Here is a 24,984-nt window from a genome sequence, read left to right as displayed (position 1 = left end):
GATGCTGGATTTACATGCTATTTGGTTCTTTGGGAATAATTGATTTCAGCTTATGTCTCTGGTCCTGGTATGTGGCCTTTCCTTCTCCTATTCCACCATTGTGCTATCTAAAATCCATCTAAGCTCTCTCCTTCTTAAATTATCCTGAAACTATTCATGTTAGCAGCACAGAGAAGGGATCAAAGAAGAAAAGCAAAATTGCACTTCTGCAGAAAATTGTGACAAAAAAAAATTAGGTTTCTCTTGGGTAATATTGAAGGCAAGCCTCTGGATCCTTCAACCCAGGACAGTATTTTCACAGTCCAAAAACTGCCAGTACTATCTTGGTGCTGGCTTCGGGCTTTCCCTATATAGAATCGTTTCCAGTATTCCTTCCTTGGTCATTTTACTTGACTACTAATTGGATGCATTTCTGGAAAAGACCCCCAGAGCAAAGAAGAATCAATATCTGGAAATGAAAGGGAAACAATGAGACACTACTGCCTACAACTTTATGCATCCATTAATTTCCTTCCAACTCATTTATTAGCAGCGATGGAGACATAGGTTGAGAGCTTCCTGCGGAGAAAGCAGGGAGGCTCCCTCAACTTCCATAGGTCTTAAAGAGCCTATTCCTTGTGCTGGGTGTCATTGAGATGATTAATTTGATCATTTATGACTTTCAATCAATTAATCATATATACTGAGTGCTTACTATATTCAGAGTACTGTATTAAGTGCTTGGCACAATACAACATATCAGAGTTGATAGACATGTTCTAAGAACTGACTTTGTACAAAGCTTTCTAAGCATGGGGAAAATAAAATAGACACAGTGCCTCATCCACAGAAGACTTATAGGGAAAGTAGGGGAAACATAAAGGCAAACACAGGGAAGAAATCATAATGATAGTGGTACTTGTTAAGCACTTAGTATGTACCAAACACTGTTCTAAGCACTGGGATAGAAAGAACTTAATTATGTTGCACACTGTCCCTGCCCCATATGGGGCTCACACTCTTTTCCCCATTTGACACAAGAGGTAACTGAGACATAGAGAAGTGAAGTGATTTGCCCAAACTCACATAGCAGACATGTGGTGGGATTAGGACACAGGTCCTTCTGACTCCCAGCCCCATGCTCTATCCACTAAGCCTTGTTGTTTCTCTAATCATGACAGTAGACATAGTATTAGGAGGCAGTGGGACTTAGTGGAAAAAGCACGTCAGAAAAAGAGTGTCAGAAGACCTCTGCTCTAATCCCAGATCTGTCACAAACCTGATGTGCAACTTTGGGCAAATCATTTAATCAATTTCCTCAACTGGAAAATGGGGAGAAAATGTCTACTCTCTCTCTCTCTCTCTCTTAGATTGTGAATCTCAGGTGGACAGGGCTGGTTTATGCTCTGACTATTTTGTATCTATCACTGGGTTTAATATGCAGCTTTGGCATCTAGCATTAAACACAAAAATTAATATTAGCAATAAAAGTAGTAATTTACAGTTAGCAGAAGCAATAAATCAACAACACCAACAAAACCAGCAAAACAATATGGTTGAAAGGAATAACTTTCAGATTCTTTAATATTTGAATGGAAATAAAACCTGGGTACTTCAAACACTCCCTCTCAGGGTTGCACCTGGAGAGTTTCCAGTCCTCTACCAGTCTCAGCTATAGGAAGGAGAGTCAAGAGGAGGCCTGTCCATTCCATTCCTAGCTTGGGTAGTGGCTAGCGAGGGGAAGGCAATATCTGCTACAAGTCAAAACTCACCTGTGCTGGACAGCAGTAGCGTGGGAGAGAGTTGACGATGGAGACTCGAGTTCACTGCGTTAGAAGGCAACAGTGGAAAACCACTACTGTATTTTTACAAGAAAACTCTATGAAAACTCTGAGAGGTACTGAGTTCTAATCTTGTTCTTCCTCTTGTTCATTCCTACAATTGTATTCACTGAGTGCTTACTGTATACAGAGCACTGTACTAAACACTTGGAATGTGCAATTTGTCAACAGAGACAATCCCTGCCCAACAACGGGCTCACTGTCTAAAAGGGAGAGATGGACAGCAGAATGAAACAAGTAAACAGGCATCAATACCATCAAAATAGGTGAAAAGAATCATAGATGTATACACATCGTTAATAAAAATAAATGGAGTAATAAATAATACATATGAATATACACAAGTGCTGTGTGGAGGGGAAGGGGGTAGAGCAAAGGGAGGGGAGGAGGGGCAGAGGGAAAGGGAGGGCCTCGGTCTGGGAAGGCCTCCTGGAGGAGGTGAGCCCTTAGTAGGGTTTTGAAGAGGGGAAGAGAGTTAATATATGGATGTGAGGAGGGAAGGCATTCCAGGCCAGGGGTAGGACGTGGGCCAGGGGTCAATGGCATAAAAGGCAGGAATGAGGCACAGTGAGTAGGTTAGCGGTAGAGGAGTGGAGTGTACCAGGTGGGCTGTAGAAGGAGGGAATGGAAGTGAGGTAGGAGGGGGCAAATTGATGGAGAGCTTTGAAGAGTTTTTGAGGAGTTTTTGCTTCATGAGAAGGTTGATAGGTAATCACTGGAGGTTTTTGAGGAGGGTAGTGACATGCCCAGAGCATTTCTGTAGAAAGATAATCCGTGCAGCAGAGTGAAGTGTGGACTGAAGTGGGGAGATACAGGAGGATGGGAGATCAGAAAGGATGCTGATTCAGTAATCCAGTCGGGATATTAAGAGAGATTGTACCAACAAGGTAGTGGTTTAGATGGAGAGGAAAGGGTGGATCTTGGTGATTGTTGTGAAGGTGAGACCGACAGGTTTTGGTGACAGATTGGATGTGTGGGGTGAATGAGAGAGCAGAGTCAAGGATGACACCAAGGTTTCAGGCCTGTGAGACGGGTAGGATGGTTGTGTCATCCACAGTAACAGGGAAGTCAGGGAGAGGACTGGTTTTGGGAGGGAGGATAAGAAGCTCAATCTTGGACATGTTGAGTTTTAGATGGAGGGTGGACATCCAGGTGGAGATGTACTGAAGACAGGAGGAGATACGAGCCTGGAGGGAGGGGGAAAGAAGGGGAGGGAGATGTAGAGTTGGGTGTCATCTGCATAGAGATGATAGTTGAAGGTGTGGGAGCAAATGAGTTCACCAGGGGAATGAGTATAGATGGAGAACAGAAGGGGACCAAGAACTGACCCTTGAGGAACCCCTACAATTAGGGGATGGGAGGGGGAGGAGGAGCCCGCGAAGGAGACCAAGAATGAATTCTGGGTCATTTTGATTCCAATATCTACAGGTGATACAATGCATGGGGCCTGGTTTCCAAGCCTTCTGCCGATCCTTTTTGCAGTCTCCTTAGCCTGGAGTGAGAACTCAATACCTTTGGCCAGTAGGACTACAAGATTTGCAGTGGATCTTTATCATGCTCTTCGGTCATCTCACAGTGAAGAGAACATCCTATATTCCCCATTTGGTGCAAGTATGATTCTTGGGATGGTTGAGTTGGGTGCAAAAGGAAAATTAAAATCTCAAATAAGACAAATGCTAAAACTTCAGGGGAATTCCACAGGTGAGATTTCCTTTATTCTATAATCATTTATGGTATATATGATTCAAAAGAATAGGTAAGAGAGGCAGGACATGAAAGAAAAACAGAATACAATACAGAAAAGAGAAAGACAAAATGAATATTTATAGAGTGGGATACTTAGAAAAGAAAATGTTTCTTCACTGGGAAGGAGTTTTTTTAAAAAAAACTACCTTAAGGTTATTCAAATAATTCATATATCTTGTCCTTCACCAAGATAGAAAATTGACTTATTGGTTTTATAAGCTAAAATTGCTAATATTGCAGCCAATTAGTTTTCCTGAATAAATACCACAAATAAAGCTTGGCATTTCAATTTCAAAAAGTGTCTGCATCCGGAAGAAGGAATAATAAATCAATTAATAGAATTTATTGATCCCCTTCCATGTGCAGAGCTCCATACTAAGCACTTGGAAGAGTTGAATAGCTTTAGAAGATATGATCCTTGACTTCAAGTGACTTTCCATATAGCAGGAAAAGAAGACAAGTTAGATGAAGGAGAGGGAGAATAAGAGAAATGTTTCTCATGCTTAATACCTAAACAATTGAGGTTAAAGTTTAATTTGGGGGACTCATGTTTGCTCCTAGATTTTTAAAATAATTGTATTCATTAAGGGCTATGTTAAAATACTATACTAAACTGAGGCAAATACAAGACAATCAGAAGTCATTTCACTTCTCTGTGCCTCAATTACCTCATCTGTAAAATGGGAATTAAGACTGTGAACCCTATGTGGGACAGGGACTGTGTCCAACTTGATTTGCTTGTATCCACCCCAGTGCGTAGTACAGTCCCTGACACATAGTAAGCGCTTAACAAATGCCACAATTATCATTATTTTCATTATAGAATGCCGTTATTACGAAACAGTAAAGTTCAGTGACTTGCCCAGGGTCACATGACATGCAAGTGACAGAGTTCCAAGTGCTTAGTACAGTGGTCTGCACACAGTGAGGAGTCAATAAATATGATTGAATGAATGAATGAATAATAAGAGCACCAGTCTCCTTGCTCCCGGTCTTAGCGAAACAGCATGGCCTAGTGGATAGAGCGCGGGCCTCGGAATCAGAAGGTCGTGGGTTCTAATTCCAGCTTAGCCACTTGTCTGCTGTGTGGACTTGGGCAAGTCACTTCACTTCTCTGGGCCTCAGTTACCTCATCTGTAAAATGGGAATTAAGACTATGAGCCCCTTGCAAGGCAGGGACTGTATCCAACCTGATTTGTGTGTATCCAAATATTGTGTGTATTTGTGTGTAGCTCCTCCACCAGACTGTAAAATCCTTTTGGGCAGGGACCATATCTACCAACTATAGATTACTGTCCCAAGCAATTAGTACAACGCTTAGTACAAAGGAAGTGCTCAAGAAATGTTCTTACCACTAGGCAATGCTGCCCTCGAGACTTTCCAGCCTCTCGTAAGACAGAATCTATGAATAGGTTTACTCATCTCTCCAATGGATTACACCCACCTTTCCAGGAAAATATTTATATCACACCAAGTCAACTTAATAAGGAAATAAAGAACAGTGAATACTGAGACACTCTATAACGATAATTCTCCCATAAACTGCCTATTTTAATTTCAAACTTTGCACATTGTGACAAACATTTTACTTTGTGTGGAAGTCCTTAATTTTTAGAGTTAATAATGTGACTGCTAGTAGATATGAGTTGCAAAGTTCTCAGTAGCAAGTAGTAGAAAATTGAATACAGTGATTTTCATTGTTCATAATATTTTCAGCTCCTGAGGTCCGTGAAAATGCAGGGCGCTGCACTGCAAATGAAATCAAATCTACAGACCATATTTGAAACTTTTATTTAAACCCCTTGCTTCAGCTGGTGACAGGTTTCACTGTTTTTGAAAAGCAATGATTTCTCAAAGGGCAGCTGGAAGTTTGTCACACGTCAGTGGTCCCTAAATACGTGACATAAATCCGTTTTCTCTCAAATGATTGCCAACTTCATTTTTCTTTAAAAATGGGAGCTGCTGAATTAGAAATGTCAGAAAATCGGTTTCAAAGTCTGCCTTCTGACCTCAATTAATATCCAACCCTATCCCCTTTTCAAGGCGATAATGGAAGAAAGGGTCCATGTCTAAGGTGTCGGTTAAGTATTACAATTATCATGAGTCCGACTATAAAGTTCTTGAAGGCTTTTTGTGTCTTTCCTCTTGTCTGTAGCTTGCCTAGCTGCTGATGTGAACAAAATCAATGCAGGACCAGGAAATCCATCCATCCATCCATCCATCCATCCATCCATCCATCCATCCATCCATAAATCCCACTAGCAATAACAGTGGGAAAAGTATGGGCCTGAGAGTTAGAAGACCTGGATTCTAAACCTGGTTTTGTCACTTGTCCCATGTGATTTTGGCCAAGTGATTTACTTCTCTAGTCTCAGCATCCTCCTCTGCTAAATGGGGATTCAATACCTGCTCTCCCTCCTACTTAGCCTATGAGCCACTAGGACAGAGAATATGTTTGATTTGATTAGCTTTTATATACCCCAGAGTTTAGTACAGTGTTTGGCCCAGAGCAAGCACTTAACAACAGGGTCCTATACCAAGCATTTAGAAGAATACAATACGGAAGAGTTTTTAAAGTTTTTATGATATTTGTTAAACACTTCCTATTTATCAAATGCTGTTCTAAGTGCTAGGGTAGATAATAATAAATAATGATGGGATTTGTTAAGCTCTTACTATGTGCCAAGCACTGTTCTAAGACCAGGATGGATACAAGATAATCAGGTTGTCCCACATGGGGCTCACAGTCTTCATCTCCATTTTACAGATAAGGTAACTGAGGCATAGAGAAGCTAAGTGACTTGCCCAAAGTCATGCAGCTAACAAGTGGCGGAGTCAGGATTAGAACCCACTATCTCTGACTCCCAAGACCGTCCTCTTTCCACTGAGCCACTAGTTAATCAGGCCGATACAGTCCCTATCACACATGGGGCTCACAGTGAAGTAGGAGGGAGGACAGGTATTGAATCACCATTTTACAAATGAAGAAACTGAGGTCCGGAGAAGTTAAGTGACTTGCCCAAGGTCACATAGGAGACAAGTGGTAGAGCCGTGATGAGTCACCAGGTTCTCTGAATCTCAGGCTGGTGCTTTCTCCACTAGGCCAAACTGGCTCTCTAGTTGGTAGAGTTGGTTGGCATGATTCCTGTCCAAGAAGAGTTTACAGTCTAGAGGGAGACAAAGGCAATAAAATAAATTACACACATGTTTTCTGCCTGTTGGAAAAAGTCCCTTGGTGTTCTAAGAATTGCTTAGAGTTACTCATCCACTATCAGGGAATGACAAAAGAGGAAAGTTGAGGAGAGTTACTTAGCAATGCACTTTTCAGTCTGAAAATAAAATATCAATAAAAATCTTTGTCTCAGGATTAGCAAGCCAAATAGAATTTTCCCTATCCGTCCCATTAGAAATCTGCAATAAAGCATTTTGAATACCTAAAAGTATACAATATCTGGATATTTAGAATGAAAAGGAGATAGATAAATCAATCCATCAGTCACATTTATTGGGTGCTTACTGTGTGCAGAGAACCGTACTAACCTCTTGGGAATGTGCAGTATAACAGAGTTGATAAGCACGTTCCCTAATAATATAATAATGATGGCATTTGTTAAGCCCTTACTATGTGCCAAACACTATTCTAAACACTGGGGTAGATAAAAGGTAATCAGTTTGTCCCATGTGAGGCTCACAGTCTTCATCCCCATTTTACAAATGAGGGAGCTGAGGCACAGAGAAGTTAAGTGACTTGCCCAAGGACACAGCAGACAAGTGGCGGAACCAGGATTAGAACCCATATTCTCTGACTCTCAAGTCCATGCTCTTTCCACTAAGCCATGCTGCTTCTCTGTCCACAATGAGCTTGAAGTCTAGAGGGGGAGGCAGACATTAATATAAATTAATAAACTACAGATATGTAAGAAAGTCTTTGACAGTATGGACCACTCCTCCTCAGCACATTATCCAACCTTGGCTTCACTGACTCTGTCCTCTCCTGATTCTCCTCTTATCTCTCTGGACGTTCATTCTGTCTCCTTTGTGGGATCCTCCTCTCCCCACCCCCATATCCTAACTGTAGGGTTACCTCAAGAGTCAGTTCTCAGTCCCCTTCTTTTCTTCATCTACATTCACTTCTTGGTGAACTCATTCACTCCCATGGCTTCAACTATCATCTCTATGCAGATGACACCCAAACCTACATCTTCTCCCCTGTTCTCTCTCTTTCCCTCCCTCCCTCCCTCCCTCCCTCCCTCCCTCCCTCCCTCCCTCCCTCCCTCCCTCCTTCCCTCCCTCCAGGCTCACATCTCCTCCTGCCTTCAGGATATCTCTACTTGGATGTCCTCCCACCACCTAAAACTCAACATGTCCAAGACTGAGCTCCTTATCTTCCCTCTCAAACCCTGTCCTCTCCCTGACTTCCCTGTCACTGTGGATGACACAACCATCCTTCCTGTCTCACAAGCCCTCAACCATAGTGTCATCCTTGACTCTGCTCTCTCATTCATCCTGCACATTGAATCTGTCACCAAAACCTGCCAGTCCCACCTTCACAACATTGCCAAGGCCCACTCTTTCCTCTCCAACCAAACCACTATCATGTTAGTACAGTCACTCATCCTATCCCAACTGGATTACTGTATCAGCTCCTTTCTGACCTCTCAACCTCCTGACTCTCCCCACTTCAGTCTATACTTCACTCTGCTGCCCATATTATCTTTCTGCAGAAACGTTCCAAGCATGTCACCCCCCTCCTCAAAAATCTCCATTGGTTGCCTATCAATCTTTGTATCAAGTGAAAAGTCCTCACTATTGGCTTCAAAGCTCCCCCTTTCCTTGTCCCCTCTTACTCCACCTCCCTTCCAGGTTTCAACTTCAGGAGTTCAGTCAGTCAATGGATAATAATAATTAATAATAATAATTATGGTATTTGTTAAGAACTTACTATGTGCCAGGCACTGTACTAAGCGCTGGGGTTGATACAAGCAAATTGGGTTGCACGTAGTCCCAGTTCCACATGGGGCTTACAGTCTCAATCCCCATTTTACAGATGAGGTAACTGAGGCACAGAGAAGTGACAAGTGACACAACACAGAGAAGTGACACAGCAGACAAGCAGCAGAGCGGGGATTAGAACCCATGACCTGACTCCCAGGCATGTGCTCTATCCACCACATTTTGCCGCTTCTCATAATCGTATTTACTGAGCATTTACTGTGTGAAGAGCACTGTATTAAGCACTTGGAAGAGTGCAATATAATAAATATAACAGAGTGTTCTCTATGGAGATGGGAAAGTTTGGAGGAAGAAAAGTTTTTAGGAGGAAAAATGAAAAGTTCAGCTTTGGACATATTGATTCTGAAGTATTAGCAGGCTGCTCAGGTAGAGGTGTCTTGGAAGCAAATGGAGATACAAATAGATATGTTGGCCATCTCGATTCGATTTTCTATGTTCTAAACTAATGGTGCATCATTGGTCTGCATGTGTGGCCTAGGTAAAATAATCACATTTAGAGTTCTGATTGTGTGCATGATTTCCTTGGTGCAGACTAATACATCGCTTCTGTTGTCTCGACATTTATTGTCAGCCTGATGTGCTTGGCTAATTCAGTCAAGTGGTTTCAAATTGTTGCTAGTCTTCTTGGGTGTGTGCTTCTCAGACTCAGTCATATGCATATAGCAATTCTTCAGTGATCGTCAGTCATTACAACTTTGGATGATTCTTGAAGTCCGTTGTGTTGGAAGAGATTCCTAGAGGGAATGGAACCATATCCTGACATCTGCATCGAGGTCTCTTTTTACAGCCATAGCACGACCGCTTAGAATAAATGCAACAGAATGGATTCCACTACTCATGTCCACTACTCATCCTTACTTTGCTCCATTAATAATGGGGAACGGATCAGATAGGTTATCCCCAGCCATGCTGGACTGAAATAATTTTAGAATCTTAATGACCTTTAAAGGGCAGACAGTATTCTTCAGTAGCTAATTCATAATTGCTCTAGCTAAGCTCTTACCAGATATAGAGAGCAATGAGTTTCATCTTTTTGAACATGATCAGGACTGTGGCATCTTTGAATTGCTGTGGCATCTCATCAGAATGCCATAATGTTATGGTCCCCACAATATGTTTCTATGATTCAGTTTGCTCATGGTAGGCTCCCTTTCCTTTTTTTTTTTGAACAGTAAAATTCAAATCTTCAAGTAGTTTTTTTCTCCATTCAAAATACTTTCTGCAAGAAAAAAAACATTTTATGCGATAAGGTGATAAGTACAACAAACTCGACATATTTATGCTAATTTAAAATTCATTTTAAGTTATACCTAAGGGTACAAGGAATTACAACATATATCAGAGAACTTGGATGTCTTGTCTGTAAAGCTGTTGTTTTTATATTGTTCAACTTGTCAGTGTATATTTTTTTTTTAAGGAGAAGAATTTTTTATGTTCAAGTCATTTTTCTCAGGCATCTCAGAAAAAAACAAAGAATTTACATTTCATCTTGCCAATGCCCTTTACCTTCAAGAAGGGTTTTCTGTGAAGGAACAGTATCTCCATAGCAACAAGGAAATTTTTCAGAGTGCTGTTAAACTGGTGAATTTTCAAGATTCTAAGCCTTGTGCAAAGGCAATAAATACTTGGATAGAAAGCAAAACAGATGGTAAACCTTTCCATTTTCCTATCATTATTTTACCTTTGTAATTGTGATTTTATGTGTTCTAATGTAGAGTGGCTGGTTTTGGTTTTTACTAAAGTATGGGCGTAGACTTCTGTACCAAGGATCAGTCTTTCCATTTCTTCATATTATGCAAATTACTCTAGTACCAAGTCTTAAAATTGAGAAAACTCGTAGGTGGTTTGAAAAAGATAATTATCCCTTTCTGAACAGCACCTGTTTTTTTAATATTTTTCAGTATAAAAAAGCAACTGTACAAAGACATTTCTATGTGAGCACAAGTTTTATGGCATATGGAAAAGTCACTTTTTTTCAGAAAGGTAAATAATTATATACACTGTCAATAACAAGTGGCTTATTTCTCACATTCACTGCAAATCATTAATACATGTAGTTAAATGTGTTAATGTTCAACTGCATATACTGATAGTCCTGCAGTAAACATGTCACTCAAAATCTCTTAATCTCTAGTTAAAGTACATGTTGGCAAAAAGTGACATACTTTCATTTAAATTCTTCACATCATTGATAACCTTTAAAACAGGTTATAACTAGATATTGTACAAAGTTAATATACATATTTTCAAAGAAGTGGATGAGGAAACTTTTTAATTCCCCCCACCCCCCAAGAAGGTATTAATGCAATTAGGCAGTCTCATTGATAAAAATTAAGCACTGATAAGGTTACAATACAAGCACTGAGCAGTTACATTTGTGCTGAGCACTATGTGTTTAGGAGGAAATGATAATGAGTAGACACTATCCCTACCCTCAGGAATCTTTCAATCTAGCAAGTAAGACAGAGTATAAAATAAATTGTAGGTAAGAGAAATGCAACCAAGTATTAAACTGTGATATAAGTGCTATGGGGTTCAGAGATATGAGTGGTAAGTGGCAGGAAAGTGATGAAGTGGCGTTTAGAGGCCGGGGTATGAAACAAGTTTATGATGAGGATATGAGGATTTAATCAGAAAACTGATCTTGGAGGAAATGTAGTAGGGCTTTAAAGCTAGGGAAAGTAGTTGTCTGTCAGAGGTGAAGGGGTTTCCAGGCAGAAAGGAAGGTGGCATAGTGAATAGAGTATGGGTTTGGGACTCAGGAGGTCATGAGTTCTAATCTCTGCCCTGCCACTGTCTGCTATGTGACCTTGGGCAAGTGAACTCACATCTCTGGGCCTCAGTTACCTCATCTGTAAACTGGGAATTGAGACTGTGAGCCCCCACGTGGGACAGGGACTGTATCCAACCTGAACTGCTTGTATCCCCCCAGCAGTTAGTACAGTACCTGGCACATACTAAGCACTTAGCAAATACCACTGTTAGTAAAAGAGATGAAAATGAGCTGCCATGAGTAGAGTGGTTTGAGAAAAACAAAGAGTGTGAGCAGAGGTGGAGTGGGAGAGGAGTACTGATGAGTACGGGGGTGAGGGCAGCTTGCTTGCCTTAAAGACAATGTTTAGGAGTTTCTGCTTGATTTGGAGAGGATGGCCAAATGCCATCTATGGACTCTCTTGGAATAATCACCAAATAGCCAGATAGCATCCAGAAAACAACATTTCCTTCATGGAACTGAATGGGGACCTCCTGAGGTTGTGAGGGATTGGGAGACGTGCAAAACTGTGGCCAGAGTGAAGTATGGACTGGAGAGGGTAGAGACTGTAGGCATGAAGGTCTGAGAACAGGCTGATACAGGAGTCAATTTGGGCTAAGGCAAGGTAGACCAGCAATTTCATATATATTCTCTCATCTCTTTCTGTAAAGGAAAAATGAAAAACATGTTTTCCCCTGAAGAATTTGGTCCACTAACAAGGCTCCTTCTGGTGAATGCTATTTACTTCAAGGGAGATTGGAAACAGAAATTCAAAATAGAGGCTACTCGGTTAATGAGCTTTACTAAGAGAGATGGTTCCATAGTCAAGATACCGATGATGAACCTACTACTGAGGACAAAATTTGGTAATTTAGAGCTCTTGCATTTAGTGAACTTTCTTAGAATTGACCAACACAACTCATTTTTTTGTTGTTGTTGTTGTGGTCCTAGGTCATTTTTCAGAATCCACTGTGAGCTATCAAGTGTTGGAATTACCTTACAAAAGTGATGAATTTGGTTTAATTCTCATACTTCCTGTGGAAGGCACAGACATTGAAGAAGTAGAAAAACTGATTACTCCTGAGCTGGTAAAAGAATGGCTCACAAAAATTCAAGAGGAAGAGGTGGAAATTAGTCTTCCTAGGTGAGTAACAAGTTTCTGTTATTACTCTCTTTCACTCTCAATCATTTTTTCTATTCATGGATAATCAAAACATTAAACTGAAAGCTAACTACATGATTGATAGTGCATTTGGCATTCCCTACATCCTGGGTATTCACAAACTAATGCCTCCCCAGAGAAAGGGTCACATGTGTATGAGCCACCAGGCTAAGGCAATGTAGTCTTTTCTGAATATGAGAATATAATTGATTAATTAAACTTTCCATGTTTTCTATCTTAGGTGTTACTTTTCTTCATTAGGTGGGAAAATTGAGGTAAAGAAAAGTTAATTGTCTTGTTCAAGGTCAATGGGTGTGTCAGGAAATTAGGAAAGAGAGTTCTGCCAAGTATTATCACTCGTTGAGATAATAAATCCACTACTTTCTGGTTAAAATTAAGCAGTAGTAATAATAATAACAATAATGATAATAATATTTGTTACTTACTAACTATATGTCAAGCAAAGTTTTAAGAGCGGAGTATATACAAGCTAATCAGGTCAGATGCAGTCCCTGTCCCATGGGGTCTTACAGTCTAAATAGACAAGAGAACAGGTATTGAATCCCCATTTTACAGGTGAGGAAACTGAGGCAAAGGGAGGTGAATTGTCTTGTCCAAGGTCACACATCAGGCAAATGGCAGAGATGAGATTAGAACCCAGGTCCTTTGATTCCCAGACCTATTCCCTTTCCTCTAGCACTGAGATAGATACATGGTTATGATACTGAACACAGTTACTATTCAATTCAAGGATCAAAATCGATCTCATCTCCATTTTGCAGTGCGGGAAACTGAGTCATGGAGTGGTTGAGTGGCTATCTCAAGATCATATATACACCAGACCAGTGGCAGAGTAGTGATTTGAACGCTAGACTCCTGACTCCCAGCCCTGCGCTCTTTCAACAGCCTCATCTGTTGCCTTTGAATCAAGTCAAGGGATTAGTATTCTAATTTAATGTAATTTATTTTTCAAAAGCAAACTGTGTTAAGAACAAATGAATGAATGAATCCATCAATCAATCTATTGTATTTATTGAGCACTTACTGCATGCAGAGCATTGTTCTAACAATTTAACAATAGAGCAGGCACATTCCCTTCCCACAATGGGCTCCCAGTCTAAAGGGGGAGGTAGACAGTAATATGAATAAATAAATTGTAGATATGTACATAAGTGATGTGAGGCTGGGAAAGGGGATAAATAAAGGGAACAAGTCAGGGTGACACAGAAGTAGAAGGGAGTGGAAGACGAGGAAAAGAGGACTGGAAGATTTCTTGGAGGAGATGTGCCTTCAGTAAGGCTTTGAAAGTGGGAGTGTAATTGTCTGTCAGATATGAAGAGAAAGGGCATTCCAGAGACAAGATGTGGGCAAGGGTTTGGCAGTGATGTAGACTAGATTGAGGAAGGGAGAGTAGATTGGTATTCTAACCCCGGCTCTGCCGCTTGTCAGCTGTGTGACCTTGATCAAGTCACTTCACTTCTCTAGGCCTCAATTTTGTCATCTGTAAAATGGGGATGAAGATTGTGAGCCCTACGTGGGTCAACCTCATTACCGTGTATCTACCCCAGTGCTTAGAACAGTGGTTGACATATAGTAAGCACTTAGCAAATACCAACATTGTTATTATTATTAGAGGAGCAATGTGTTCAGGCTGAGTTGTGTTAGGAGAGTAGCAAGCTGTGGTTGGAAGGGGCAAGGTGAAGGCTTTTAAAATTGTTGCTAAAGAGTTTCTGCTTGATGCAGAGGTGGATGGGCAAGTGGTGGTTCTTGAGGAGTGAAGCAACTTGGACTGAACATTTTGGACGAAGAATGATCTGGGCAGCAAAGTGAAATTTGGACTGTAGTGGGGAGAGACAGGAGGCTGGGAGATCAGCAAGGAGGCTGATACAAGTAATCAAGGTGGGACAGGGTAAGTGCTTGGATTAATGGCAGCAATTTGGATGGAGAGGAAAGGATGGATTTTAGCAATGTTGTGGAGGTTGAACTGACAGATTTGATGACAGATTGAACACATGGGCTGAATGAGAAAGAGGAATCAAGGATAATGCCAAGGTTATGGGTTTGTGAGACAGGAAGGATGGTGGTGCTGTCCAAAGTGATGGGGAAGTGAGCAGGAGGACAGGGTTTGGGTGGGAAGATAATGAGTTCTGTTTTTAATGAGTTAAATTTGACATGATGGCAGGAAATCTAAGTAGAGATAGTCTAGAAGGCAGGAAATAATGTGAGACTGCACTGAAGGAGAGAGTTAAGAGCTAGAGATGGGGATTTGGGAAAGTTCACATAGAGGTAGTAGTTGAAGCCCTGGGAATGGGTGAAGATGGAGAATAGAAGGAGACACAGAACTGATCATTCATTCAGTCATTCAATAGTATTTATTGAGCACTTACTGTGTGCAGAGCACTGTACTCAGCACTTGGAAAGTACAGTTTGGCAACAGATAGAGACAATCCCTACCCAACAACAGGCTTACAGTCTAGAAGGGGGAGACAGACACCAAAACAAAACAAGTAGACAGGTACAAGTAGACAGGCAATAGTACCATCAAAACAGATAAAAAGAACCATAGATAAATTCACATCATTAATAAAATACGTAGTGCAGTAAATATGTACAAACATATACAAGCGCTGTGGGGAGGTGAAGGGGGTAGAGGGAGGGAGTAGGGGTGATGGAGAGGGGAGGAGGAGCAGAGGGAAATGGAGGGCTGAGTCTGGGAAGACCTCCTGGAGGAGGTGAGCTCTCAGTAGGGCTTTGAAGAGAGTTAGTTTGGCGGATGTGAGGAGGGAGGACATTCCAGGTCAGTGGTAGGACATGGGCCAGGGATTGATGGCAGGACAGGTGAGAATGAGGCACAGTGAGGAGGTTAGTGGTGGCCAAGGAGCAGAGTGTGTGGGCTGGGCAGTAGGAGGAGAGAAGGGAGGTGAGGTAGGAGGGGGCAAGGTGATGGAGAGGTTTGAAACCAATAGTGAGCAGTTTTTGATTCATATGAAGGTTGATAGTCAACCACTGGAGATTTTTGAGGAAGGGACTGACACGACCAGATTGTTTCTGCAGAAAGATAATCCGGACAGTGGAGTGAAGTATAGACCAAAGTGGGGAGAGACAGGAGGATGAGAGATCAGAAAGGAGGCTGATGCAGTAGTCCAGTCAGGATATTATGAGAAATTGTACCAGCAAGATAGAAATTTGGATGGAGAGGAAAGGGAGGATCCCTGAGGGACTCCCAGTTAGGGGATGGGAGACAGAGAAGGACCCTGCAACAGAGACTGAGAATGAACATCCAGAGAGACATAAGAGAACAGGAGAGGACAGTTTCAGTGAAGTCGCACACAGTTGGATAATGTTTCCAGGTGAAGAGGGTAGTCGACAATATGGAAGGCAGCTGTGAGGTCGAGCAGGATTAGGATGGAGTAGAGGCCAATGGGTTTGGCAAGAAGGAGATCACTTGTGACCTTTTGAGAGGGCAATTTTGGAAGCCAGATTGGAGGGGTCAAGGAGAGAATTGGAAGACAGGAGCTTGAGACAGAAGGTATAGACAACTCACTCAAGGAGTTTGGAGGGGAATACTAGGAGAGAGATGGGGTGATAACTGGAGAGAGCCATGGGAGGCAAGGGAGGGTTTTTTTAAGATGTGGAGGGATATGGACATGTTTGATAAGAGAGGAGAAGACATTGGAGAGTGAACAACTGTAGATGGTGGCTAGGGAGGGAGAAAGGGAAGGGGCTAGTGTTTTGATATGATGTGAAGGGATGGTGTCAGATGCACAGGTATATAGGGTACAGTTTGAGAGAAGACAGGCTGCCTCTTGAGATTCTTTTGGGAAAGATGGTTGAGTTGAAGAAGGGGCAGGAGAAGGGAGGGACTGGAGAGGGACAGGGGAGATAGTTACAATTTTCTCAATAAAACAGGTGGCCAGGTCTTTAGGAGGAAAATATGGGGGATGTGCAGGGACCAGGTGTTTGAGGATGGAGCTAAATGTCCGGAACAGCTGGTGGAGGCAATGAGCATGGGCGTCAATAAGGATGGAGAAATAATTTTGCCAGGCAGAGGAGAGGGCCCAGTTAAAGCATGTCCAGATAAACTTGAAGTGGACGAGGTCGGCTCAATATCTAGATTTCCTCCAGCAGCTCTCTGTGGGTCATGCACAAGAGTGAAGGAAGCGGACTGTGAAGATGATCCAGGGCTGTGGGTTAGTGGTAAGAACTTAATGAAGGGATAGGGGAATGAGTGATTCGAGTTCAGTAGAGAGGGTGGTGTTGAAATGGAAATTCAACAATTGGAAAAGGAGGATTGCCTAGTGGAAATGGCTTGGGAGTCAGAGGTCCTGGAACCTGATTTTCAGAGGACCTGGATTTTCAATCACTGTAGACAGCACCACCATCCTTCCTGTCTCACAAGCCCATAATTTTGGCATTATCCTTCACTCCTCTCTTTCATTCTGCCCACATATTCAAACTATCATTATATTCTGTCAGGTCAACTTCCACAACTGCTAAAATCCTCTCATTCTTCTCATCCAAACTGCTACCACGTTAATCCAAGCACTTATCCTATACCGCCTCAATTATTTTATCAGCCTCCTTGCTCACCTCCCTGCGTCCTGTGTCTCCCCACTCCAGTCCATACTACAGCTTGCTGCCTGGATCATTTTTCTACAAAAACATTCAGTCTTGTCTGCCCAGTTCTCAAGAACCTCCAGTAGTTGCCCATCCATCTCTGCATGAACAGACAGTTCTTACCATTGGCAGACACTTCTTACCATTGGCTTTAGAGCATTTAATCACCTTGCCCTCTGCTACCTCACTTTACTACTCTCCTACTATAAACCACCACACACATTTCACTCTCCTAATGCCAACCTACTCACTGTACTTTGATCTTGCCTATCTCACCATCAACCTCCTGTCCATGTCCTGACTCTGGCCTTGAACACCCTCTCTCCCCCACTCAATCTCCCCCACTTCAAAGCCTTACTGAAGATGTAACTTCTTCAAGAGGTCTTCCCTGACTAAACCCACATTTCCTTTTCTCCCACTACCTTCTGTACTGTCTTGACTTTACGAGAAGCAGCGTGACTCAATGGAAAGAGCACGGGCTTGGAAGTCAGAGGTCATGGGTTCTAATCCTGACTCTGCTACATGTCAGCTGTGGGACTTTAGGCAAGTCACTTAACTTCTCTGGGCCTCAGTTTCCTCATCTGTAAAATGGGGATTAAGATTGTGAGCCCCATGGGGGACAACCCAATTACCTTGTATCCCCCCCCAGCGCTTAGAACAGTGCTTGGCACATAGTGAGCGCTTAACAAATACCACCAGTATCTTGACTTGCTCCCTTTATTCACCTGCCACCCTCAGCCACACAGCACTTATTTACCTATCTGTAATTTATTCATTTAAATTAATATCTCTCTCCCCCTCTAGACTGTAAACTCACTGTTAGGGAAGGTGTCTGTTATATTGTCGTGTTCTACTTTCTGAAGCACTCAGTACAGTGCTCTGCACAGAGTAAGTGCTCAATAAATATAACCAATGTACTGATTGATTGGTTCTAATCCCAGCTCTGCCACTAGTCTGCTATGTGACCTTGGGCGAATCAGTTAACATCTCTGTGCCTCAGTTTCTTCATCTGTAAAATGACAAATCCTACTCCCTACTACCTAGATTGTGAGTCCCATATGGGACGAAGATTGTGTCCAACCTGATTATCTTATATCTACCCTGGCACTTAGATCAGTGCTGAGCACATAGTAAGTGCTTAACAGATAGCATGATTATTCATTAGGTATTAGTCACACAGTCTATTCTAAATAACTTTTTTATACTTTTCCCAGGTTTAAAATAGAGCAGAAATTAGACTTCAAAGAAGCATTTTCCTCTCTGAATGTAACAGAGATGTTTAGTGGTGGCTGTGACCTTTCTGGAATAACAGGTAATGTGATTAATACTTCTGATATTACTACTATGACACTTTCTCTATTTTTAATTTCATTTCTTCTCTTAGCAATATCCTGAATTATATAATAGTAATAACATTGGAAATAGCATTTGTCAAGCACGTGCTATGTTCCAAGCACTGTACTAAACACTGAGGTAAACAGGTATCATGTGGGACTCACAGTCTAAATAGGAGGGAGAGCAGGTATTGAATCCCCATTTTGCAGATGAGGGAATTAAGATGTAGAGAAGTTAAGTGACCTACCCAAGGCCACACAGCAGGGAAACTCAGAACTGAGATTAAAACCCAGATCCATGGACTCCCAGGCCTGTGCTCTTCCTACTAGGCCATGCTGCTTTGATTTTGAAGTGAAAACTAATTGGAGTCACAAAGTATGCCCAGAGAAGAGTGAGCACACATGCATAATTTCTATTCTGTCTGATTGCCTTTGGAGTAGCAATAATTAGTAAACCCAGTTATCTTCAGCTGGATCCTTTATACTCTCAAAAGAGTCTCAGTTGTCACTAGTGAGGTTTTCTCTTAATTTGGACACTTGCATGGGCCTGGGAGTCAGAAGGTCATGAGTTCTAATACTGCTCCACCACTTGTCTGCTGTGTGACTTTAGGCAAATCAGTTAACTTCTCTGAGCCTCAGTTACCTCATCTGTGAAATGGGGATTTGAGACTGTGAGCCCTACTTGGGACAGGGACTGTGTCTAACCTGATTTACTTGTATCCACCCCAGAGTTTAGTACAGTGTCTGGCATATAATAAGCTCTTAACAAATACCATAACTGTTTTTATTATATAGTGGGGGAGTGGCCTGAAGATAATATGTCTCAGAGAACCCTCAAGAGCCCCCCACCTCAACCCCCAGGCTTCTGGGAGGACTTGGGGTGAAGCCAGAGTTCTGCTTGTCTTCAGTGGGGCTTTGGTGTCAGGTACAAGAGAATCTTGTGGCCCAGCCCTGGAACCCAGGGAGCATAACAGAAATTGCTGAAGCAATGGGGGGCCACTGTCTACTTTCAGGGAGAAAAGATGGAGCCATCATATCTGGCCCTTCCCTGATTCTAAGGGGTGGGTCGGGTGACAAAAACCCAGAAGAGCTAGTCAATCAGTCTGTCAATAAATAGTATTTTTTGAGTGTTTACTATGTGTAGAGCACTGTATGTTGGAAGACATTAATCCTGTACATAAAGAGCTTACCATCTAATGTATTCCATGGGGTCAATTATTTTCATCACTCTCATCGAGTTTACGCCCCTGTGGAAAATTCTTGCTGAGACAATTGGAAATTATTGGCTGAAAAGGCAGTGAGTTAATGATATTCACTGAAAACTTTCTGTGTGCAGGCTAATGTACTGAGCTCTTGGGAGATCACAGTACAATAACCTTGGTAAACATGACCCCCGTCCGTAGGAGTTTCCAGTCTAGTGACATCTACCATTCAGTGCAAAGGTGAAATCTGTCACTGAAGTCTGCTCCCTACTCCTCCCTACTATCACACTATCCAAATTCATCATGGTAGGCAGGAGAAATAGAAAATCCAATCATTGAGAACCTGGCAGCATTGTGGCTTAGAAAAGTGAAATATAATGCATTTGGTAGACATGTTCCCTGCCCACAGTGAGCTTACTGTGTAGACAACTGTAACATATCCTAAAACCCATATTTATTACTAAATGGGATCATCATAATGAAGACCGCAATATACTAGACCACTTGCTTCTCCCTGATGCACAACACAGGGAATGGACATCAGCCCGAGCAGCTAGATTATTTGTGGTCAGTTATGGGCTAAATGGACTAAGGTCACAGTGAGACACACAAGTCAAAACTCATTCATGGTGGTATGCCTGAAACCTAGAGGGAAACAACAGTAGTGGATGTATAACTGTCTGAGCTATGACTGCTTATTTTCAGCCAAAGCTTCAAGAGAAATGCGAGTGTAAATCAAGCAGCACTAGGCCAAAGAGACTGCTGCAACTGCAGCTTGAAATCAAAGTTTCATCCTTATATTACACAGAGTGAAAAAGACAGGTGATTCTTTATCGACGTATTCAGCTCCATTCTGGCCATTGGTTCCAGATTTCCAACAAAGGCTCATCTAACTTGAAAGCAAGAACTTATGGAAAATAAGATTAAGCATGTATACAAAAATATCTATATCTATATGTATATATATATTCTTATATATATGCATACATACAATTTTTACTTTAAAATTGTGTCTAATAATGTATAGACATGTTGGCATCAAGTTCCGGGCAGCCTGTTTGTGTTATTTCAAATTTAAGAACAATGCAAGTGAGTTTGCTATTTCACATAAATAAAAGGTTTAGAGTTAGGTAAGCTTGTTTAAATGGCAGAATGTTGAAATGTCAAATTGTCATTTCTATGGGCTTTTCTGCTGACATATGTTTCCAAGCAGACTGACATTAGCCAGGAGCCAGGATAACCTGACAAATGCCACCAAACACTTGCGGCAGCTTGGAAATACTCCTATATTGGTTTATATTTTTGGGGAAAATATGGGGCCAAGAATGAACCCAGAGCCTTTTGCCCACCTCCCTACTCCTGAGATCATATGAATGCTATGGAGGAAATGGCAAAGAGAAGGACTCAGAAAGCCCCTTCAACCTGCCCTACCCTGAGAGGATCCCTAAATGTGAACACTTCCCTACCTTTCTCTGGTCCTTTTGATGGAAGCTTCTTTTGGGCAGGGAATGTGTCTATCAACTCTGTTGTACTATACTTTCCCAAGTGCTTAGTATAGTGCTCTGCATGCCAGAGTTTTCAATAAACATCACTAATTGATTCATTGAACCCATGACCTAGACTGTTCCAAACTTTTGGCAGTTCTAGATTGTATAGGTCTTCCTGCCAAAGCTACCACAGAGCTATGGGAGTTCAATAATTTGCATTCCTTACCTCAAATAATTTTCTTCAAGGGAAATATAAAATACCTCCAAAGTAAATTCATATTCAAACAGTATTGCTAGGAATTTTCACAGAATTAAAATAACTGGCCCTTAATGCCTAATTCAATTAATCAATCAATAGTATTTATCAAGCACTTTACTGTGGGTAGAGCTCTGTATTAAGTGTGTGGGGGAGTACAATATAACAATGTAGATAGGGTGCTGAGGGTGGGTGAATATCAAAAGCTTAAGGGGTACAGACCCAAATGCATAGGGAATTGCTAAGGGGAGGATGAGTAGAGTAGGAAAATGCAGACTTAGAGAAGGTCTGTTGGAGATGATGTGATTTTTAAGACAGCTTTTAAATTGGGAGAATGGTGGTGTATTATATATGACGGAGGAGGGAGTTCCAGGCCAAAAAGAGGACAAGGGCCTGACTTGCCCAAGTGCTTAGTATAGTGCTCTGTGTACAGTAAGTGCTCAATAAATATGATTTAATGAGACAACGGGTTGACAGCAAGATAGATGAGATTGAGGTACAGTGATTATGCAATTTTGCAGAAATTAACGGTTTCTGGCTGTCAAGGTGTTTGAAATTAATTGTCCTATTTGGTTGCCAACATTTATAACTTTTAAAATCACCACTTAAAAAATGGATCTGGCCTATGATATTTTATTAGATTAATAAGGTAGCATTTGGTCAATACATTTGCTCTAATTTTAAGCCACTCAGTATGTGCTGTAAGTCAATTGCTTGCTAAATTTCCTATTCTTTTACAACCTATCTAAAAGTGGTTTTAATGAAGAATTATTTGATGAGCCTTTCTTTCAGATTTTTCAAGTCTTTCTTAGAAATAAGGTCATTTCCATTTAAAATGAGAACATTTCGATACAGTAAAAAGAGTAGTTTTGGTTTGAGTTTTTTTTGAACTCTCAGCCATGAGGTTAGACTAGTTTAAAAGTATGAAAAGTATATTTTTCCATATTTCATTCTTAGTATGCCATTTAAGGTAGTGGATATCATTTAATGAGATACAGTGCTATATGGCTTCTTACCAATAATAATAATAGTGGTATTTATTAAGCTCTTAGGATGTCTCTGTGACACAATCTGTTAGCGTGTTTGGCTGTTAACTGAAAGGTTGGTGGTTTGATCCTACCCAGGGATGATGGTTTCTCTTTTTAGCGCTTAGAACAGTGCTTAGAACATAGTAAGTGCTGAACAAATACCATTATTATTATAACATGCCAGGCATTGTACTAAATTCTGAGGTGGCTAAAGGCTAATCAGGTTGGACACAGTGCCTGTCTCACATGGGGGCTCACATTCTTCATCCCCAATTTACAAATGAGGAAACTGAAGTACAGAGAAGTTAAGTGACTAGCCCAAAATCAAACAGCAGATCAGTGGTTCCATAATTAGAACCCAAGTCCTCTGACTCCCAGGCCCATATTCTTTCCGATAGGCCACTCTGTTTCCCAAAAACTTTAAAGCACTCAATCACCTTTCCCCCTTCTACCTAACCTCACTGCCTTCCTACCACAACCCAACCCACACACTTCTCTCCTCTAATACCAGTCTACTCACTGTACCTCGATCTCATTTATTTCACCCTCAACCTCTTGCCCACACCCTGCCTCTATCCTAGAACACCCTTCCATTTCATATCTGACAGAGGATCACTCTTCCAATCTTCAAAGCCTTATTGAAGACATATCTCCCCCAAGAGTCCTTCCCGGATTAGGCCCTCATTTTCTCTTCCCCCACTCCCTTTTGCATCACCTTTGCACTTCCTCCCTCAGTCCCACAGCACTTATGTATACGTAATTCATTTATATTAATGTCTCTCCATCTAGACTGTAAGCTCAATGTGGGCAGGAAATGTGTCTACCAACTCTGTTGTATTGTACTCTCCCAAGTGCTTAGTAAGTGCTCAATAAATATGATTGACTGATTGACTGACTACATGAATGGTCTTTTTTTGAGATCTCCTGTTTCACAGTCTTTCTGTTATTGATTTTCCATGATATTATATTGACTCTTAATTGAAAAGGACTCTTCCACTGACTCAGTTGAAAGTTAAAAATGAAATCAAATTGATAAAAATTTGATAAAATTTGTTTGTTTGATAAACAAATGTTAATTTCACTTTTCCTTTAGATTCCGCTGATCTGTATGTATCTAAAGTTGCACAGAAAAGTTTCTTTGAGATAAATGAAGATGGCAGTGAAGCTGCAGCATCAAGTGGTATGTTATAAATATTTTCTCAAGAGAATAAATGTTTTGTTATCCTAATTTGTCTCTGCCAACTTGTATTCACATGAAAGCCAAAGGCACGTGACTTGCAGTTCACTTGATACTTTTAATCTGAGGAATGAAACTGCAGTCACAGATTTCTCTGAGGAAAGATTGGAATTAAGGGACCTTTTATTACTGCATTTGGGTTTGGCCAGTATTAAAATCCAAGTAATAAGTTGAAAGGTTATTTCTAATATTCCATTCAGGGCACATTGTAATACACAACACAAGGTAAAAGAACCATTTTTAAATTTGACAATTCAGATGAAAAATAAATTTTAAATATTACATGACACTACATTCAGTTTAGTAATACACATTTTTAACCAATTTCTTTGGCCAAAAAGTGAAGAGAAAGGATTATTGAACTGGTGAATCCTCTGATAGGAAAATAATCCCTTTTGTTTTAAACTCTGGAAATCAACAAAAAAACTACAAACAAATACTACTTTTAGCATTAAAAAGATAATTCACTAAGAATCATCAGGTTCTCCTATCCATTTACTACATGAAAACTGAGAAATAATTTTGATAAAAATCCAAATTAGCTAATTGGAATTTCAAGATGATTGTGATAATTATAGTTGCAAAGACATATATTAAGCACTTATTGTGTGCTAGGCACTGATTGGTCGACAAGGTTTTGAGTTTGGACTCAATCCCTGCCTCACATGAGGGCCGTGAAAATCTTATGCACATTTTATAGATAAGGAAATAGGGGCCCAGAAAGGTTAAATGACTTGCACAAGGCCAGTGAGGTAGGCCAGTAACAGAGGTGGGATGAATCTGGGTTTGAATCTGAGGGAGGAAGTTTACTGACTCCCACTGCTAAACTTTTTAGTGGCTTTAGGCGACTGTGACTCTGATGAAGTCTGAGTATTCTGCCCGAATTCCTAACCTTATAGACATATTGTGCTATGCCTATAATTCTTTAAAGGACCGATTTAAAATTGATAAATGCTGGTCCATTCATAATTGCCCTACGAATAGGGTATTATTATCATTTGTCTTCAATTGATCAGTAACTACTATTTCTTGAGTTACAACTGCAGGCGGGGCACTCTTCTAAGGGCTTGGAAGCAGACAATTGCATTTCCCTCAAAGACCTTACAATGTGGAGGAGGTGGCAGTCTTTGAAATGCATAACAGGAAGAAGGCCAAGGGGATAGATACATGTGTTAATGCTTAAGTAATAGGATTAGTTAAGTCTATATTTTTTCCCATATATTGTGCAGAGCACAGTACTAAGCATTTGGGAGAGTATAATGCAAAGAGGTGGTAGACGTGTTCCCTGAGAAAAATGGGCATAGAGACTAGAGGATGTGTAAGATAGGCT

The 24,984-nt window shown here is 41.1% G+C and overlaps 1 protein-coding gene across 1 annotated transcript in view; it reads left to right on the top strand.

Annotated features, from left to right (window-relative positions):
• The first annotated feature begins 1,788 nt into the window (after window positions 1–1,788).
• The window catches only part of SERPINI2 (serpin family I member 2), a 34,058-nt gene continuing 10,862 nt past the window's right edge, over window positions 1,789–24,984 (top strand). Inside the window, exons 1-7 of the mRNA XM_029062898.2 lie at window positions 1,789–1,876; window positions 3,303–3,521; window positions 9,997–10,227; window positions 12,003–12,197; window positions 12,283–12,475; window positions 18,325–18,422; window positions 23,511–23,597. Coding sequence (XP_028918731.1) covers window positions 1,789–1,876; window positions 3,303–3,521; window positions 9,997–10,227; window positions 12,003–12,197; window positions 12,283–12,475; window positions 18,325–18,422; window positions 23,511–23,597 — 1,111 coding nt within the window. The remainder of the gene's footprint in view (window positions 1,877–3,302; window positions 3,522–9,996; window positions 10,228–12,002; window positions 12,198–12,282; window positions 12,476–18,324; window positions 18,423–23,510; window positions 23,598–24,984) is intronic.

The sequence above is a fragment of the Ornithorhynchus anatinus genome, chromosome 1 (assembly GCF_004115215.2).
Source record: "Ornithorhynchus anatinus isolate Pmale09 chromosome 1, mOrnAna1.pri.v4, whole genome shotgun sequence".
NCBI classification, from domain to species: Eukaryota; Metazoa; Chordata; class Mammalia; order Monotremata; family Ornithorhynchidae; genus Ornithorhynchus; species Ornithorhynchus anatinus.
This window is presented reverse-complemented; position numbering and strand designations above follow the sequence as displayed.